The following is a 19,800-nucleotide window of genomic DNA, read 5'->3' as shown; positions in this document are numbered from 1 at the left end:
AAATAAACAACTGTCAATGCTAGCAGCACGTCATCAGTTATGGCACCACGAATCTTGCAATATGTATAGTATGCAAAAAAAGATGCTATTTAATAATCTAGAAAGACTCTAGCTTACATGCCAAATGTATGGCCCATAAGACAAGGGATTATTTATCTGATTAGTATAGCTACTATCCTTGTTGTTTTATGCTGAACATGGCCAGTAAATCATCAACTTTGCAATTACCATGTTCCCATTTATGATTATGTATGATTCAAATGAAATATCACCAAGAATCACATATCCTACTAAACTGGAAAAGAATGAAGGAATAATCTGAAAAAAGAATTGCTTTCGCTGAGGCCATCCCTCAGAATGACCCTCAGAATTCTGGGGTTCTACTGTTCATAATGCTAAATCTGGAAACAGGGTGACTTTTTTGTTTTTTTTTCAAGTCAAAATAGATTAGCCTACATACGATTGGTTTAGCCTTTTACAAGATACAAATTTTGCTTCTTTTCCGCCTACAAAATGTTCATATCAGATTGAAAGAAGAAGTTCTACAGCCACAAAACAATTTCCATGACATTGGCCATAATGATATGTCACATTTCAACAACTTACACATACTGTTCTTGCCATTAGCAAAAAAAAAAAAAAAAAAAAAAAACAGTACATAAAACCAGATCTGGAGTGATTGGTCTCTACAAAATCGTTAAATCAACTTCAGCCAGCTAAAGCAATTATTATTATTTTACATTTAATGCTTCAAGAAGACACTCATTTTAACGTAGTACTTAAATATATAATATTTTCAAGCACTAATCAGGTAGGGTGCAGCTTTTCTATTTTGAAATAAAGTCGATCAACTTGTCAGCTGCCCTTTACATGAAATCTCTTAATTTTACCGTATTCCCAATGGCACCTTATAAGCTGCATATGTTTTGCCAATTCTTGGTGGGTTTCCTTCCGGAGTTGCACCCCCATAACCCATTCCTTTGTCCAATCCTAAAGAGGGGTAGGATTTTATCATTCAAGAATATGGTCAATTTTCACCTTGATATTTGTCATTTGCAAACATCTCATAAAAGGAAAAGAAGAAACACATTTTTTACGGTTAACAGGGTAGTGTGGCTCATGGCAAAACATTGTTCCAACACTAACTTTATGAACAAATATGTAATTTTCGATGGCCATTATCTGGTCAAAGTTAACTACGTATGGTAATTTTTCCGGGTTAGAGTATGGTAATTTTGTCACCATGTATATTATAATCTCCCCCCCCCTTTAATGGTTGCTGCGTCAGACACAACCTACAAAATAACAAACAATAACCCTCAGTAACGAAAAATTTAAAAACGCGTTTTGAAAAAAATTTTGTCAAGCGAGGAGGAATTGGGATTCGAAGCTGATAAAGGATTGGTAACTACAATTTTGATTAATCTAACTTGTGAAAGCTTATTGCGAAAACAAATTTATTGAAACATAAGAAAATAGCTATAAGCCCCTCAAAAAGGTTGTTGGATCGAAATGAAAACTGCACCATTGGAATTTCCCATCTTGAGCAACAAGGAAAATCTTTCTTCTGCACGGGAATTAATGAAGTTTTCTTTATTTTTCGTCACCGCTAAGGGGTGCTGAAACATCATAGAGATATTTACGAGCTCTTTTTTAGTACAACCCATAGCTTCATTCTGCAGTTGCCCAATAATAGATTGATTTCAGTTGCACCCATTGCGTTATCGCCGTCAGTGTAATATTTCTATTGATCTTCCGAAATTTTCATTCGTTCACTAAACACGAGAGAATGAATAAAACATTTCAAGAGTGGTCTAGTTAAGAAAATAGGAAACCGTTTCTCATACTTCCTTGGAAAATAAAAGATCTTTCAAGTGGTGACATGGCAGAAAGAAAGTCCTCTTGTTTTATCAGCACTGAAGTTTATTGAGAAAACTACTAGATTCCATTACTGCGGACGTAAAATAAAACGAATAAGCAAAATGTGAGAGAAGTCTGACTTTGATGGGTGAAAGATTTGATATCAAATATGTTCTTGGAAACAAAATGGCAACATTTCTCAGACAGAATGAATTAAAGTCACAGTCGTAAAAGCAAAAGTTAAATATTAAGGGGAATTCGACTTTAAGGACACGTACAGACGTAACTAAGACCACACAATAGCCTACTATTGGCAATAACCGAACAAGGGCACTTGGAATACAAGTTGAGGTCATAAATCTTTGTAGGCAGTTAGGTCATCCCGAGAATATCAGATTATTAGCTATAAATTATACTGCTACCGTTCAGCAATTCAACTCCATGAAAAAAGTAAAATTGCCCACATACATAGATTGACATTACTCTTGGGTTTATACAACATTTCAGACTATTGCTTATGAAGAACTTCATTCCAAGAAACATCTGGAGAAACTATGATGCTATAGGTACCCCCAACATAATATACACAATAGTTATTTATCTATGCATTTATGTGGTCCTTTAAACGCAAAGACAATATACTTTTTTCAACATTTAATTGTAAAATAGCGCAATATCAACAGCAGGACACTGACGTTTTGCTACGAAAAATTAAAGGAATAAAAGTTGTAATTCATTTCAAAGGTCATTTTAAAAATAGTTGGAAAAGAATTTGAAAGCAATCGAAGGTAGAAGGAGTGATCATTGGAGAAAATTAAAAGATACAAAAAAAAAACCTAGAAAACCATTAACAGGTTTGTGCTGAAATTTCTTCAAGATGGATCCTAGCCCGCTTGTTTAAAAGCCTCATTTATATGAGTATCTTGGAAAGTTGGCCAGATTATTCTCACTACTTAAAGTAATAATTTTTTGTGGGGAGCAAGCGGGTTGAGGAAGAAGACCCTCTTCCATACGTTTCTAGATGGAAACGATTAGAAAAGGTTGACGGCTAAATAGAATCTCAGCTGCAATGCAAAAGTTAATTCTTATTTTGGTTTTCGCCAAGATAATCCGGTATCGTCTGGATTATTTTAGGCTGTGAACTCATATTGTATTCCACCTCATTTCAAATTATTTTTTATTTCAGCTTTCGTCAAGATAGTCGGGGGTAATCTAGATTATTGTAGGCTCTAAACTCATATTGTATTCCGTCTCATTTCACTTTTACAAAATCAACTGAATTGACCGGGGACGCACAAGTTATCCACCATCTGGCACACATCTCAGAACGCCAGCTGTGCCACATGGTTCCACCACACTTGGCATATGTCTGCCATGCTTGGCACGCAACCCCTTGTTTATGTTATTACTGAAAGTAGGCGCCCCCGGAATTGACCTAGACAAATTGCAAGAACTAATGTTGATATGAATAAAGTCCATTTCAGAATCAGACATATTTCACAGGACCCTAAATTGGTTTATGTCAAAGATTGAAATATTTTCTGTTTGTCCAAAAAAAGGGGTTAAACCTTTACTCCCTAGCTAAGACTATAGCATCACATCACATCACATCACAGAAAAGCAAAATCTCCATTTCTCAACTCCTCCATTTCTCAATTAGAAATTCAGAAGGAAGAAGCATTAATCGAATGTCTTTTCAGTACCTCTAAAAGATAAAACAGAATGGGAAGGCTGAACATGGAAATGATAATAAGTTCATTTTTTTACCATAAAACTTAATAAACATACACAAATTACATGATAGAACTCAACAAAGCCAGCCTTAAACAATTTATCTCGGACTGATGAAATTAAGAAAATGATATTATTTTTCAGAGGAAAAATTCGCTCAGCTTTTCCACATTAAATTTTCGTGTTAGAGTAAACTAATTGTACCTTAACATATTATATAAGAAAATTTTCATTATTTCAGAAAAATGTGGGGGTACTCCTCGTCTCAAGAATCATCAAATGGTGACAAAAATTGCACCATCAAACTTGGAGTGCACAAGTGCCCCCTGGCGACATTTTTAAGCCCGTAATTACGAAAAATGGCTCCATGCCATTAAAAATAGCTTCACGTCAAAATTTGAAGACCTGCTAATTTAATTAGAAAAATTAAAATGTAAAAACAAATATATATATATATATATATATATATATATATATATATGTATATATATATATATATATATATATACTAGCTGTTGGGGTGGCGCTTCGCGCCACCCCAACACCTAGTTGGTGGGGCGCTTCGCGCCCCCCCAAGCCCCCCCGCGCGCGTAAGTCGTTACGCGCCATATTAGTTACGCGCCATTGTAGTTGTGTCCCTGTGTCCCACCTGTGAATATAGATAGATTTATATATGTGTTTCAAACTACGTAAAAATTGTGAATTTCCCACTACTGGGAGCTTTCCGTTTCCAATTGCCAGCAATTGATCTGAAAATGTTTGACCAGAGTCATCGTTACAGAGACAGACAACTTATTTTTATATATATAGAAGATATGTATATATATATATATATATATATATATATATATATATATATATATATATATATATATATATATATATATATATATATATATATTTTCTTTTTAGTTTTTTTGTAGTTTTTACCTTTTTTAGTTTTTTTCTTCTTTTGTATTAATGCTAAAGCCAAGGTTCAAACCTGGAGCCTCTCGGACCTAGAACCTGAAACATAACGCTTTACCAACTCAGCTACTTCGGCGTGAATACATTCGTTTTGAGCAGCTTCCTCGGGTGTTGCCATTGTAGGTTCTTCAGTCGTTTTACAATTAGAAATTTCTCTTTCAACGGTCTTCTTACAATTAAAAATTTGTCTTTGAACGATATTCTTAAATACCTGTGTCCTGGTCGTCATTTATATTCCCTGTGTCCCGGTCGTCATTTGTGTCCCGGTATCCCAGTCTGTAATTTCTCTTTGAGTGTCCCGGTCGTTATTTATATTCCCTCTGTCCCGGTCTGTAATTTCTCTTTGAGTGTTTTTTCTTTTTAGTATTTTTTAGTTTTTTTACATTTTTTCTTTTTTCAGTTTTCTTTTTCTTCTTTATTTTTCAGCGTGTCCTGGTCGTCATTTATATTCCCTGTGTCCCGGTCGTCATGTTTTTTACATTTTTTCTTTTTTCAGTTTTCTTTTTCTTCTTTATTTTTCAGCTTCACTATGAAATACATATCGCCGAACCTTTGTTTTTTTCTAACTAAAACCTGGTAGGCATTGATGACCTTATCCAAGTCAAAATCCCAAACCCAATCATCATCGCTATCATTTTCAGTTTTGATGTTTTGACTCTCGCTGTCCAGGTGGATCTTCATCTAACTGCGCGGTTTTGCGTTCTTTAGCCTCAAGCCTGTTTCCTTGCTGTTCTTTTGATTCCTCGGCATGCTTTCTTTTCTGACTTTCTCTATCAGCAGCAAGTTTTTTGGCATAGACTCTTTGAGCATCTTCATCGGCTTTTGCCATGGTAAGTTCATCAGTCATTGTAAACTTAAACATTAATAGATTTCTACGTGAACATATGTCTTAAATATCTTGAATGACGTCACCGTCAAAGCAAAAATGACGACAACTAATTTCATGACGTCAGCCGACACAGAAACATGACGTCACCTGATCCACAGACAGACAGACAACTTATTTATATATCTTCTATCTTCTATCTATCTATATATATAAAAATAAGTTGTCTGTCTGTGGATGGATGGATGGATGGGTCAGGTGACGTCACCTGAAAAAACTGGATCAGGTGACGTCAAAACTGAAAAAACTAAAAAAAGGCAAAAACTACAAAAAAACTAAAAACTAATAAAAAAAATAAAAAAGCTAAAAAACTAAAAAAACTATAAAGGTAAAAACCAATAAAAAACTAAAAAAAAAAACTGAAAAAACTAAAAAAAGGCAAAAACTACAAAAAAAAAACTAAAAACTAATAAAAAAAGTAAAAAAGCTAAAAAACTAAAAAAACTAAAAAAACTAAAAAAAGGTAAAAAACTAAAAAAAATAAAAAAAAAACTAAAAAAAAGGAAAAAACTGAAAAATAAGCTAAAATAAAGGTAAAAACCAATAAAAAACTAAAAAGAAAAAAGGAAAAAACTAATAAATGACGACACTCAAAGAGAAAGCGACCAGGACAAAAGGAATGTTCGATTAGCAATATTTCAGCTTTTTTTGGTATCTACCGGTGAACATCCAGCAGAAAAGATCCAACAGAGAAAATTGTTTTGTAAATGGTTGAGAAGAAAAATAATGTATTCAATCCATTGATTCATCTATGCTGATACACAACATGTTTAGCGAACAATGTTAGCAAACATGTTTATGAGAATGGACTTTCAAATGTTCCTGAGAACCTCCGAAAAACTTGGCAAAATGAAATACCTTCTAGGCTTATAGGCCTTGTTCAGATCACAATCGTCACGATTGCCACATACTTCAGTTCGCGTTTCGAGAAATTATATATTACCCCTGACGATCTTCTCCAAGTTGAGAGTAAAATAGCAAGAGACATGGGTTTGACCTTTCTGGCCTGTATCGACAGATGCAAGTGCCATGACAGACCCTGCGATTCAGCCGCTACAGAATCAAGCCAGTTTGTGGGGATTACATGACGAAGTTTCAGTAGTCAATGCAAGGCAAGCTCGGTCAGCAGTTGCATCTGTCATGGCTTTCCAGATTTTTAGCAGGGAGTCTTTAGTTCCAAGAAAAACAGATCCACTCAAGTCAAGGAAGTCTTGTAGTATGGGTCTCAGAGATACCTGTATAAATTTGCAATAAAATCAATGTCCATGTCCGCCACCAAATCCCTTTCTGAAAGTGGATTCCAAGCTTGATCAATGAATCATATAGTTCGTGGGGACAAACTCTAAGTAAGGAGCAGCTCGGCAAATTACAACCGAAACTCTAAAGCACGGAATTTTGATAACAATAGATACATCAAGTAAATTGGCTTTTACGCCGACTCCAGATATATAAAATTCATCAAGTCTCATGTACCCATCACAAGCCATGGAAGTCTGAGGAAATTTGTATAGCTTTTGAAGAAGGGCAATAATGCCCCTAAAAAAGACAAAGAATCTTAATAAAATCGCACCATCAGATTTGGCATATCAGAGAATCATACTGTAAGGGTTTCTAGCTTTCATCTGAAAAAATGTGAAATTTCGTAATTTCTGCCAGAAGAAAGATCACGTGTGTTTTTTTTTTTTTTTTTTTTTTTTTTTTTTTTTTTTTTTTTTTTTTTTTTTTTTTTTTTTTTTTTTTTTTTTTTTGTCAGGGTGATCGTATCGAACCAATGGTCATATAAGATCGGGAGAGGGCTTGCTCAAACGGAAACTATAGTTCTAGTTCTCCATTTTGTGACTCACAGTGAGTTTCCGAAGGAATTTCCTACCCAACAGTTTTTTTTCTAAAGGTAGAATTACAGATGGCGCTGAGTCAAACAGCTTGTGGTAACGAACTGTAGTAAGTCGCTCCTTACTAGTAGTCGCGACCCGGCTCAATAGTAACCGAAACTCTAAAAAATGGAATTTGATACCAATAGTTGCATCAAAAGAATCGCATTTTAATGCTGATTTTAAATATATAAGTTTCATTAAGATTAGTCTTACCCATCAAAAGTTACGAGCCTGAGAAAATTTGCCTCATTTTAGAAAATAGGGGGAAACACCCCCTAAAAGTCATACGACTTAACAAAAATCACACCATCAGATTCAGCATATCAGAGAACCTTATTGTAGAAGTTTCAAGCCCCTATCTATAAAAATGTGGAATTTCACATTTTTTGCCAGAAGACAAATCACGGATGCTAGTTTATTTGTTTATTTGTTTTTTTGTTTGTTTTTCCCCCCAGGGTGATTGTACCGACTCAGTGGTCCCAGAATGTCGCGAAAGGGCTCATTCTAACGGAACTTAAAAGTTTTAGTGCTCTTCTTAAGTGACCAAAAAATTGCAGGGCACCTAGGACCCCTCCCACGCTCATTTTTCCCCAAAGTCACCGGATCAAAATTCTGAGATAGCCATTTTATTCATCATTGTCGAAAAACCTAATAACTCTGTCTTTAGGGACAACTTACTCCCCCGCAGTCCCCGTAGGAGAGATTGCAAGTTACAAACTTTGACCTGTGTTTACATGTAGTAATGGTTACTGGGAAGTGCACAGACGTTTTCAGGGGGGATTCTTTTGGTTTGGGGGGGGGGGGTACGTGGGAACAGCAATTATTACGCATATGAAGGGTTTACCTACTCATAATACCTCGCTCTTTACGCTAAAGTATTTTTAGTAATTCCAACTATTTATTCTACGGCCTTTGTGATTTAGGGGTCATTCTTAAGGAATTGGGACAAAATTTAAGCTTTAGTGTAAAGAGCGAGGTATCGACGAGGGGTGAGCCCCCTCATATACGCAATAAAAACATACGAATATAGAAGTTCGCTGCGTAAGTTAATTCGTAAGTTACGTATATTTTTTACTTATGAAAACGTTCGTAAAAAATTAAAAGTTATAGTTGCCTTTTTAAGTAATCAAAAACCGGAGGGCAACTAGGCCTCCTCCCTCGCTCTTTTTTCTCAAAATCTTCCGATTAAAACTATGAAAAAGCCATTTAGCCCAAAAAATTAATATGGTAATTTCGTTTTAATTATTTATAAGCGGAGAGCCAAGATCAAAACATGTATTAATTCAAAAACGTCCGGAAATTAAGTTTTTTACTGTTTTAAAATGTAGAGTTAAGAGAAAGAGTCAAACTTTAGCGTAAAGAGCGGGACGTTGAGGAGGAAAAGCTCCTTTCATATACGGAGTAATTTCTGTTCGTTTTAAGTTTTAATGTCGCTCCTTACTTTCATTTAAAAAAAACTGTTTTTTTTGTTTAATTACCTACAAGGAGCGTAGACTTCATACAAGATGATACAGCAAAACAATGCCAGTAAGCAATCAGGCTATTATATTTTACACAATCTGAGGCGAAAGTAAGCAAAACAGAAAAACCTTCAATGAATCTTGAGAAAAAAAAAAAACAATGAAAACCGTTACTGTTGGCATGGAATAAAACCGTTTGAGGCTCAAACATCCCATGCTGGTTGTAGGCCTTTAGCTAGCAACGAAGCCTGTCGGACGACAGGCAAAGAAAAAAGCCCATAGCCTATACTCTTTTGTGGGGATCAGATAAAAATTGCTTGTCTTCCACCCTGCCGCCAAATTCGAAGCCACCTTACCATCATATTCCCCTTAAAAAAACTATCCTCGAAGTTCTAAATCAATCCCCCAGTCTTGAGACAAAACTGGGTCAATGTACCCAACCTATAACTTTGTAGGTACAGAGGGGCTTACCGAAGAGACGAATTCCCTCGCCTATTTTCCTCTTCGAACAAATTTCTTATCCATATACACGCGTAAAGTAGTCTAAGGTCCACTTTTTACTCCACAAATGCAAGTTTTACTCGAAATATATTTCCTTTTTACCGACAGGAAAAATATCCTAACATCAAGCTCCAACCCATGACCCAGAAATTATAAGCATAATATCGTTCAGATTGCATTTATTAAAATGTTCCTCAACAAACTGTCTCAAAGATAACAATGAAAGAAAGAATCTGAATTGATGTGGCAGTTAAAAATGAAGGCTCATCCTACTCTTTTATTTGCAGAATTTAAGACGGCGGATAAGCAGTATTGGTCCGAGCAGGCTTCAGATGGTGTGTTAGAAACAGCCTGACTTACAATCAAAGGTCATACCGCGTGCTTAAAGCAGGTTTTACGCTATCCGGTTAGTTTCCCTCTCCCCCGCAGACAATTACCCTTGAAAATTTCCTCTACATGTAACACTAGGCAGCCAAAGGAAAAGTATGACAAATAAAAAGAATGAAAAAAAGGAATTTCAGAATAATCTATCCATGTTCAAAAATATTTGTAGAATATGGTGTATTTTTTGTTTCTTTCAATTCTATTTTTCGAGCATAGAACTAAGCAAATAATTTGGTGGCTTATTTGAAATAAGGAATTCTGTGAATTTTGAATTTGCTTGGTTTTGACTTGCAACTGGACTCTATATTGTTTGAAAAAAAAAAAAAAAAAAAGAAGGTTTTCAGAGGGGAAATGACGTACCAATGTAATAGCTGTAATCATTGATTAATTATTTTACCATGTAGTAATAAATACCTTATTGTAATAGTTATAAAATTAGAATGTCCCCTGGTTTTTCTAACTTCTGAAGACTAAAATGACTTTCCTTTAAACTCCTATCTCTTTTATTTAGAAATAAAGATTCACAAATCAGCATTTTAAATATCAATAATAAATAATTTTCCTTTATAGAGAATTCAAATTGTAGGCATTATATTCATTTTCTACAATCCGTCTCATACAAAAAAGATACGACAGGATTTGAATTTGAAATAAGCACTGCTTGAATACACTCTCACATAGATGGGTTTGAAAAGGTGTAATTTCCTAGAAATCTCCAGGCGTGCTGGAATTTTTTAAATTGCTATATTCGCCTTTCATCAATTCTTATTAAACCTTATTTTTTGGGAACAAAATTCAAGAAACAGTGGGAAATGTTGCATTTTCGAGAATAATAAAAATATCTTCGCGGTCCAACAGAAATGCCTGGCGAAAATTTATTAAATGTAGAATTTTTTTCTTCACACACCCCTTGTATTGTGAAAAATAACCACTTTGAGAAGAAAAGGGATTTAAAGTTCATGGTTCAGATGGTTTAAAAATTGTGAACGGTAAGTTAATAACGCAGTAACATTGGCAGCAGTTCGTAATTGAAAGTTTATTATTCTGGCTGCAAAAGAGTAAAACTGAAAGCAGTAACCCCCCCCCCAACAAAAAAAAACAATTAATATGTATCTGACACATGTGCCCCTAAATTTTCCAGCTCTCATTTTGGTTTAGACTACACTATTTGATACATAATTTCTTGCAACTCCTATAAATTTGATAATATTGTTTCAGTGAATTTGCTTAAAAATAGCCCCCCTCTTCCCCGCCTAATAAATCCGTACATATTTGTCTTAAATAGTCTACCTCAATTTTATAAGGGGATGCAACCTAAATTATATTCCAAAAATAAAACAATTTTTAGTAAAATACAATCTACCTTGGTTCTACTGCCCTAGGAATAACGCATGGACGGATAATATATAGACATATCTATTAACCAATGAACTAAAATCATTTTTATATAATCCTAATAAGGGGGGGGATTAATGCCAGGTTTGCTTTTCACTCCATTGGACTATCTGTCCTGGTGACTTGACTTGACTTAAGCCTCCTGCCGGACACTGCTCGGCGTAGAGATTGACGTCTGCCTCCTCCATCCACTTCGGTCCATGGTGAGTATTTGCTCTTCTCCCTGTCTGATGTTTGCCATCGTCAAGAGCTCGGACACGCTGTCTGTCTGTCTGAAGGTCTGTCTTGGCTCTTTCTACAATTAGCCATGACTTGGTGACCACGACTATTTCAATTTAATTCAAAACGAACCGCTGTTGTCACATTTAAAGTAGTAGCACTGACTTAACTAAGGCCAATACGTCTCGCGTGTACTGTGTCCAGGCTCTTATGATACTCGCTATGATACTTATTTTTTACTTGATACTTGCTTTAAAAATAACATAACAATATAAATTTGTTACCAGCAAAAAGCAAAAATAACACAGAAATAAATTTCCGTACTTTAAGCAATAAAATTAATTATCCAACCCTAGGAAGAAAAAAATATACAAAATAAGGTCATAAATAGAAACAAAATTCAAGGTTCACACACATAAAGCATCAGTAAGACCATTTATTTGAGATTTATATCAACAAGATCAGACCTACCCACTAATTTACTATTAAAATATCATCTCGGTAAACGAAACAAAAATTTACAATATCGCAAATATGTTACTCGTAGGGTACGACAATGCTTCTTCCGGAACAAATTGGAAGTACCGGAAAATAAAGGAATAACTGAAAAACCAAACTGTGGTACAAACTACATAGACCCTTTTGATCAAATCTACCTTTATTTAGCGAAATTTTCCCATAGGCTACCCTTAGATTCTTAATCGCTCTATTTATCAAGATTGAACAGGGTACACAATGCAGGGTACAACAATGCTTCTTCCGGATCAAATGGGTAGCACCGGAAAGTAAAAGAATAACTGAAAAACTAAAACTGTGGTACAGACTATATAGACCCGTTTGATTAAATCTACCTTTACTTGGAAAATTTTTCCACATACTACCCTTGGATTTTTAACCGCTCTATTTATCAAGAATGAACGGGGTACAAAACTGCTTCTTCCGGATCAAATGGGTAGTACCAGATGGTAAAAGAATAAACGAAAAACTAAAACTGTGGTAGAAACTACATGAACCTTTTGATTAAATCTACCTTTATTTGGCGAATTTTTTCATATGCTAACCTTAGATTCTTAACCGCTCTATTTATCAAGATTGAACAGGTAGAAGAAAGAAAATTTCCAACAAAATTCCTAACCAATTAACTGAATTAGAGGAAGGAATACTTAAATATAAGCATTCTTTTATGATAATTAAACACACGTAGAATAAAATGAGTATGTCGTTGATTATGTCATTGATTATATAATGATTATGTCATTGAGTATGTCTTCAGAGGTCTAACAACATACGAGAAAACCACAAGATAGAGCGTTATTCGGAATATCAAAACAAATAAAAGCCATTGGTAAAACAATCACCCATAAAAAGGTAGAATGTGATACGAATTGTACAGATGACACACAGTATTGCATGTAGGCACCCATCGAAAATAGCACCACTAGGGGGCAAAAGAAAGCTTTTATAAATTGCTCAGTCGAATAAGCCTCTCAAAAAGCATTTGGAATTCGAATAGAATGGGGGAAGGGTATCAGCCGTTATTTTTAGGAAACATCATAATGAGTGTACCAGTCCGGCATATTCTTATTGGCATTTTGTTTTATGGGCCTAATATATTGGGCCTCTAAAGGGCATTTAGATATCGCTATAAAAAAAATCTAGACTTTCAACTAGTGTAGACCCACAACTAAAAGTGATAAGTTCAATTTTTTAAATTCAAATAATTCTATTTCAGTGCTGCAATAATTGCAATTATTTCATTGTCACACCTAGTCTAGTCTTACCACAAGAAGAAAACCTAATTAGGTAAACAGTTCTATCCACATGCTCTATTACCCAAATCTACATAGTCAAAGGAAACAAATTGTAAGACATATCCCCCTCCATGTCATAACTAGAAAATAAGCATAAATAATGTAAGAGACGCGGGTAAATTATGTTAGTTCTTATTGAGCAGTTTGTAATAACTTTATGTGGCAGAAGATGTTTGTGTGAAAAACTAGATGAAATTGACGTTTTAAAATTTGAAAAACAATTTTCGACTTTACTTTCTTACACATAAACTGAAAACATAACATTATGGGTTACAAGGATACTTGAGGGTTATAAAAAAAGTCGTTAAGTATGGACTATAAAGGGACATTTCCCCAACTTCTCAGGTCAAACGAACATATTTGTGAGTTGTTCATAAAAATGATGAATACATTGAAAGTTGTTATATGGAGGCTTTATTGAGGAATAATTGTTTCCCTGATAAATATTTGTATATAAGCTGCTTTATACAAAATAGAAAGTCAATTCTTACTTAAATCTTTAAGTAAGGCCTGTAATTTTCTAAAACTTTTAAAATCGAAGTGTTATATTCACAAAAGTCTGTATTTGAAAAAGTATGATAAAATGTAAGCATCATTTAAATTGTAAAGTTCTAAGTATCTTGTCTGTTGTACGAGTTAACATCCGTACAACTGGTCAGCGTCAAATTGCCAATTGATTGAACCACCAATTTCGCTGTGTATAAGGATATTTCATTTAAACACAGACAGTAATGGAATCAAATCCTCTATCCAACGGTAAACCCAAATAAATGAACGGGAAAAAAATGGTAAAACTAAAAAAGGCATGAATTGCTCTTTCAGAGTTTGTAGCAATCAGAATCGATTTATATATGAGGATATTTGTTGTACATCACGAAAATCAAAACCATAACAGCGGCAGTTGAAGTTAGAGTGCTGGCATAGGAAAATAAGGATAAAAAAGATGACCCAACATCTGAAACGTCAATTCAATACCCTATGCGCCAGCAATGGCTCTGAATGATCTTTAACCTAAGAAAATAAGCCAAGTGAAAAATACTGTGATTTATTTTTCAAAAATATTCTATGCTCAGCGTAATTCAATATCCTATTAGGTATGTATGCTTTGACTGAGAGCTAATAATATTTCTAGTAATCGCTAATTCAAACAAATCAGGAATATCAAAGATGGATAACAAATCTGCTGAAATCAAAAGCCAAGTTTTGAAACTGAATTAAGCTAGTTTTCGACACCGCCGTACAATTATGAAAAATGGCTTGCCTTTGGCATTCAAAACAATAATGAAAAGACCAGCCATTAAGAACGCTATTAGAAAAACAATTCCCTGTAAGAACAAAAAGAGGCTAACACTCCAAGAGCATCACTAATTAACATCTGTTTCTATTGCACTGATAAAAAAAGTAGACAATAAAGTATACAAATATATAAAGCAAAAAAAAAAAAAACTACCAAGGATTAAATAAAAGTAAATAAAGACGGGATTGCATCTACATCCCAGTGGCTTGCTAAATTAGTCGTCTACTGTGGTAGAACACTATAAGAAAGTGCAATATGAGTAAGAATCAAATTTTTTAAAAGAAATCTTTATCTTATTTATTTTCCAATATTTTCTAAACTAATTCCTTCAAAAGTACAGAAAGAAAATAGTGGGTAAAAATAATCTACTGCAATATACTTATTCCCGAAACTTTTGCCATGAAGGACACCCTCCCCTACCCAAAAAAACTACTAACATATCCTGCAGATAAAGCTAAAACTATAAAAAGAAAATTCTATATGTATTGATCATTGCATGTCGTTACACGTGAATAAACTAAAAATCTAAGATGATAATTGCATAGTAAAACAAAATAATGCATATAACACAAGAAACACTGAAATCTACAACGGACTCGTTAGGATAACTGCAAGTACTCCTAGGAGTCCCCAGGGCAGAGTTCGAAAAGGACTGACCTACTGAATGAAATTATCTGCTAAAAGTAGGTTGACTTGTATACTTAATACTGCTAAGCCTTTTCACAAAGACTAATAAGTTTTCCCGTCTACAATATAATTTTAATACCTAGACTTTAATAGCCTGAAGAGCAAATTAAATTATACGAAACTAATTAATCATAGCAATCACCGAATTCAGCAACAATCATGTCCTTTTTATAGCACGTTCAGGAATAGCTTGGCAACACGTTTTTGCTTTTTTGACAAGTTTTACTATAAAAAACAGATATATAATATCCTTGTAATTACAATAATGTAGGGAGAAACAAATATTCTTACCCTGATAAGAACAACATCCGCTGCTTCTACTGCGACATCCGTTCCTGATGCAATGGCTATCCCAACGTCAGCTTGAGCAAGGGCTGGTGAGTCATTTATACCATCCCCAATCATAGCTACTCTTCGATTACCAGATTGCAGAAGACAAATCTTTGCAACTTTGTGGGAGGGTAAAACTTCTGCAAATACTTTAGTTATACCCACCTGAAATAAAGGAACAACTTAATCCTCTGTTGCATAAAAAAAAGGTACTGGTTAGTCAAAGATTTATGTCTTTTTATCAAAGATTGCATAAGCACAGGAGTGTGTTCGACCCATCAAAAAAAAAATCATCAAAAAAATCAACAAAACAAAATCATAAAAAAAAGATACTGGATAGTCAAAGATTTATGTCGTTCTATCAAAGATTGTGTAAACACAGGAGTGTGTTCGACCCATCAAAAAAAAAAAAAAAATCAACAAAAACAAACAATCAATTAATGAGACAATAAATGGAACATTATTTTTTTTCTTTTGTTCTACCAAAAATTTGAATATTATATAATTCCCATTTGAACATTAAATCTTAAAAATTAAAAGACACATTAAAAGAGATAACATTAAATCTTCACAGCCCCCTCTAGCTTTATCATGAATAGCATATTCAGAAAGACCTTTTTTTACTCTTGATTTGATACTTAAAAAATTATGTACAACACAAAATTATGAGCAGCTGAAGTTTGAAGTTACAGCTTGAAGACAATTTATAGCTCATCATACTGATGTTAAATTTGGAAACAAAATAGCCGAGGAGACGTCAAATGATTACAACCTAGGATGACTAGACAGGACTATTGCACCCAATTAATTACACATGGAAGGCTACCCTCAGCATAATTGCACACTTCACGGATGAATTCACACGTGGGTGCAATCATCTGTGCGTGCAACCATCCTGGATGTTGTCATCTGTACAACGTCATCCGTGGGTGCTATCACACAAAGGAAATTGTATATGAACTGTAAGTATCTTACACCAATTGGGCTGCAATGAAACACATCCCTTTGACTATATTGAAGGCGTTATTCACCAACGCGCAAGATATTCTGCTCACTTCATATTATGTATTATTTGTTAGGTTCATTGAACATACATAGCCTACTAACGCGCGTTTATGCTCATCAATATATTTTCCAAAATTATCTTTAACAATAGCAGCGATTAATGCTCTAATAATCTTAAATAACATTCAATATAACTAACAGAGAAGATTTATACTAGCTCAAAATGCATTGTATGCGCATTTTTTTTTCCTGAATTTAAAAGTATAACTCAGCTAATCCAAGACAAATTTCTAAAATGAAATTGGTTTCTCGAGTACAGAAAAAATAATTTGTCTTCTATATTGTAAAATATTATCCTGGAAAGGAAACATTTGTCCTTCTTCTTTTAGCATAAAAGTTCAAATGAAATCTATTTTTAGACATTGACATACAGCTGCTTTCCAAAAACTTGAAGAGTCACAAAAATATGTCCTTCTTTAGTTCTTATGCAACACAGGATTTATGAGAATATTTTCGACCGAAAAAGGTGTCACCAATTTGAACAGAAGACTCATTTGTTTAACACACCAAAATGACAGCAGTCTCAGGGAAATAAGACATTATTAAGAAATAGAGATTTCCTATTCACTAAAAAGATATTCATTTAAATAAAACCCATTGAGACTATCTGAAGGACACGTTAAAACTTAAAATTATAGGTGCACACATGCATAGTTCTTGGGGGTGGGGATAAAAGATGCAATTATTAAATTTCTTTGGGAATGGGGTGATTCAGACCAACATCAGGGTTAATTCAGAGCCCCCTTCTGTGCAGTTATGTATGTACACCTCTTCACTTACTAAATATCTGACTTTCAACACTGGGATATAATTATGTCAGTACGTTTAAATATTTTGAAATTTCAGGGTCAAAACGCTTAAATTCTCTTTAAACTTTATGCAGTTGATAACATATTCCTTGAACATAAGGATTAGTACGGAAAAATTACAAAAGCTTTTTGTGACGAACACGAAACCTTTTTTTTTTTTTTTTGAAAGAAGTAAGTTCGTGACAAATGTACTTAAGAACATTCACCTTACTTCTACAGGTAGTCTAGACAAAAAAAGTAAAAACTATTTAATCGTAAAGAAATAGCACCTTCATCTTCCTAGTAGAAATTTGCAGCTTAAGGTTAATGCTCCTTGCGCGACTTTTTTGGTATATACTATTTTTTTTGCAGTACTTCGGTCTTAATTTAAAAAGAAGATGACAATTTTACCATCATTCAAAGCCTGGTATTCACTTTGATCCATCAACCAAATCACATATTCGAAATTTTCTTTGTATTTTTTTTCCTTTTTCCCTTTTTAGATTCACAAATACGCAGAAAATGTTCCCAGGGGACATAACCGATAAGATTAGAAAACGCCAAGTTTCTTTTTGCTGAAGGATATATTGCCCTTATTTCCCAACATGAATTAGCCTCAAATAATCAGAAACAATGAAATAACACTAACGAAAATACAGATTTAAAGGAGACTTTAAAACAAACATGGTCATTGACATTGTTACACGATTTGGTTAAAAAAATGGGGTTACAAAAACAAGCGTCCTCCGGAGTTTTGTCCTTTTATATTTCTTGTGCAACGAATTTTATGGGAATATTTCCAATAAAGTAAGTAAAATCTTTTTGTGAAACTAATCCAATTGTCGAGATTTAGAACGCCTAACGACAGCAGGCTTTGACATATCAGATATTATTAAGAAATGTTGATCAAGAATTTATCTAAATAAAATTTCGAGGAAACCTAGCAAGCAAAGGAAGTGTGGACTAAAATTTTCGTTTAACGCAGTCTATATTATGCAGAAGCTAATAGACTAATACTGAAAAGTTGCAATTCAATTTGAAATCAAAATTAACTTTCAATTTACCAAATCAAATAATTTAAAATACTTAGGAAGAAATAACCAGATAACCCAAAACTATCGCTGCTATAAACTTGGTTGCCGTCGTTTACCCCCCCCCACCCACCCCTCGGAAAATAAGACTTTCCAAATTTGAGAGTTTATCTGAGTTTCTTTTTCCGTAGGGGGAAGGAATTCTTGAACTTGTGTATTATGTGTATTATACTTTATAATATGCAGAATAATAGTACCTAACGCATTTTGCATGTAAACCCGCTATACTTTACCCCCCCCCCTGATGTGCAAATATATAGCCCAAATTTGTTTCTAAAGCAACAACGAAACTAACGAGGAAACCGCTTTGTTCTCGAGTTATTTTGTATTATAGTATCGAGTATTTAAATACATTTGCGCGGTTCTACACAGGTAGGGCCGAGACAGAAAAAAAGGCAAAAACAACGTGTTTGAAAAAAATAACTGGCTAGTGAGAGGAAATTGTCATATGTAGTTGATTAAGGAATGGTACCTCTTATCTCACTTACTCTTAATAGTAAAATTATGCTTGGAAAACAAATTTATGAGAATTAAAAAAAAGAAAAAAAAAAACAAAACAGAAAACAGCCTGAAATTTTTGACTATAGACCAGCCCAGGTCTTGGAGCATTGTAACACCCCACACGTGTACATTCATTAAGAACTTCTTTCAAAATACCATTCATGCTTCAGTCTCTCTTATTCCGTGTCACTACAGCTCATAAGGCAACCCCAAGTTTACGGTCAAGAACGCGAGACATATTGCAATTCCCCACTGGAAATAGGATGCACATAATAAGATACAATCTTCTATGCTCAATTGTGATTTCATTTCTTTTTCCAGCCTCTGGATTTCGTGAGGGGAAATTTTTACTACAAACAGTGCTTGCTTAAGCATTTTTCTGGTTTTGAAAGCCCATATTTCCGACAGTCGCATCAATTAAATATAAAGGAAAGATACTTAACGGCCACAGCTGCTATTGTGTCTTGGTTTTTAACTTTTCCAGATTTGCCTCTGCTAAGAAAAATATTACCAAGCACCTTGTGTTCTCCTTATAATAGGCATCTCTACATGTGGTATTGACTAGTTTTTTTTTTTTGTTTTTTTTTTTGTATTATTATTCCCTTAGCTTTCCAACTTTTAAGATCTTTTCAACAACTCTATTTCATTTTAGAAGTTTAGCTGTATTTAGGCTAACATAAAATCAAAAGAGATGTTCCTTGTGGTGTGCTCTATTTTTTCAAATTAAAAAAAAAAAGGCAGAATTAAACGTAAATAAAGAGCGAAAAAAATTCAAAACGGTAAGTAATTCCAAACGTAAGAAGTCAAACTTAAAATGAATAAGAAATATCCTGAATGAGGAAGTTAAGCTTCAAAAGGAATGAAATTTACAACTAATAAAAAAGCTGAATTTGTAGGACACAAATATTGGTGCGAATCAGTGCCCCTCTCCCATCTTTACATTTCTGTATAATT

At 34.1% G+C, this 19,800-nt stretch overlaps 1 protein-coding gene across 6 annotated transcripts in view; it reads right to left on the bottom strand.

Moving 5' to 3' along the window:
• LOC136038677 (copper-transporting ATPase 1-like) overlaps window positions 1-19,800 on the bottom strand; it is a 268,609-nt gene that overhangs the window by 47,496 nt on the left and 201,313 nt on the right. For all 6 annotated transcript variants that reach the window (XM_065721953.1, XM_065721956.1, XM_065721954.1 and 3 more), the window contains exon 21: window positions 15,363-15,566. In XM_065721953.1, the coding sequence (XP_065578025.1) occupies window positions 15,363-15,566 (204 nt within the window). The remainder of the gene's footprint in view (window positions 1-15,362; window positions 15,567-19,800) is intronic.

The sequence above is a fragment of the Artemia franciscana genome, chromosome 18, assembly GCF_032884065.1.
Source record: "Artemia franciscana chromosome 18, ASM3288406v1, whole genome shotgun sequence".
Lineage (NCBI taxonomy): Eukaryota > Metazoa > Arthropoda > Branchiopoda > Anostraca > Artemiidae > Artemia > Artemia franciscana.
This window is presented reverse-complemented; position numbering and strand designations above follow the sequence as displayed.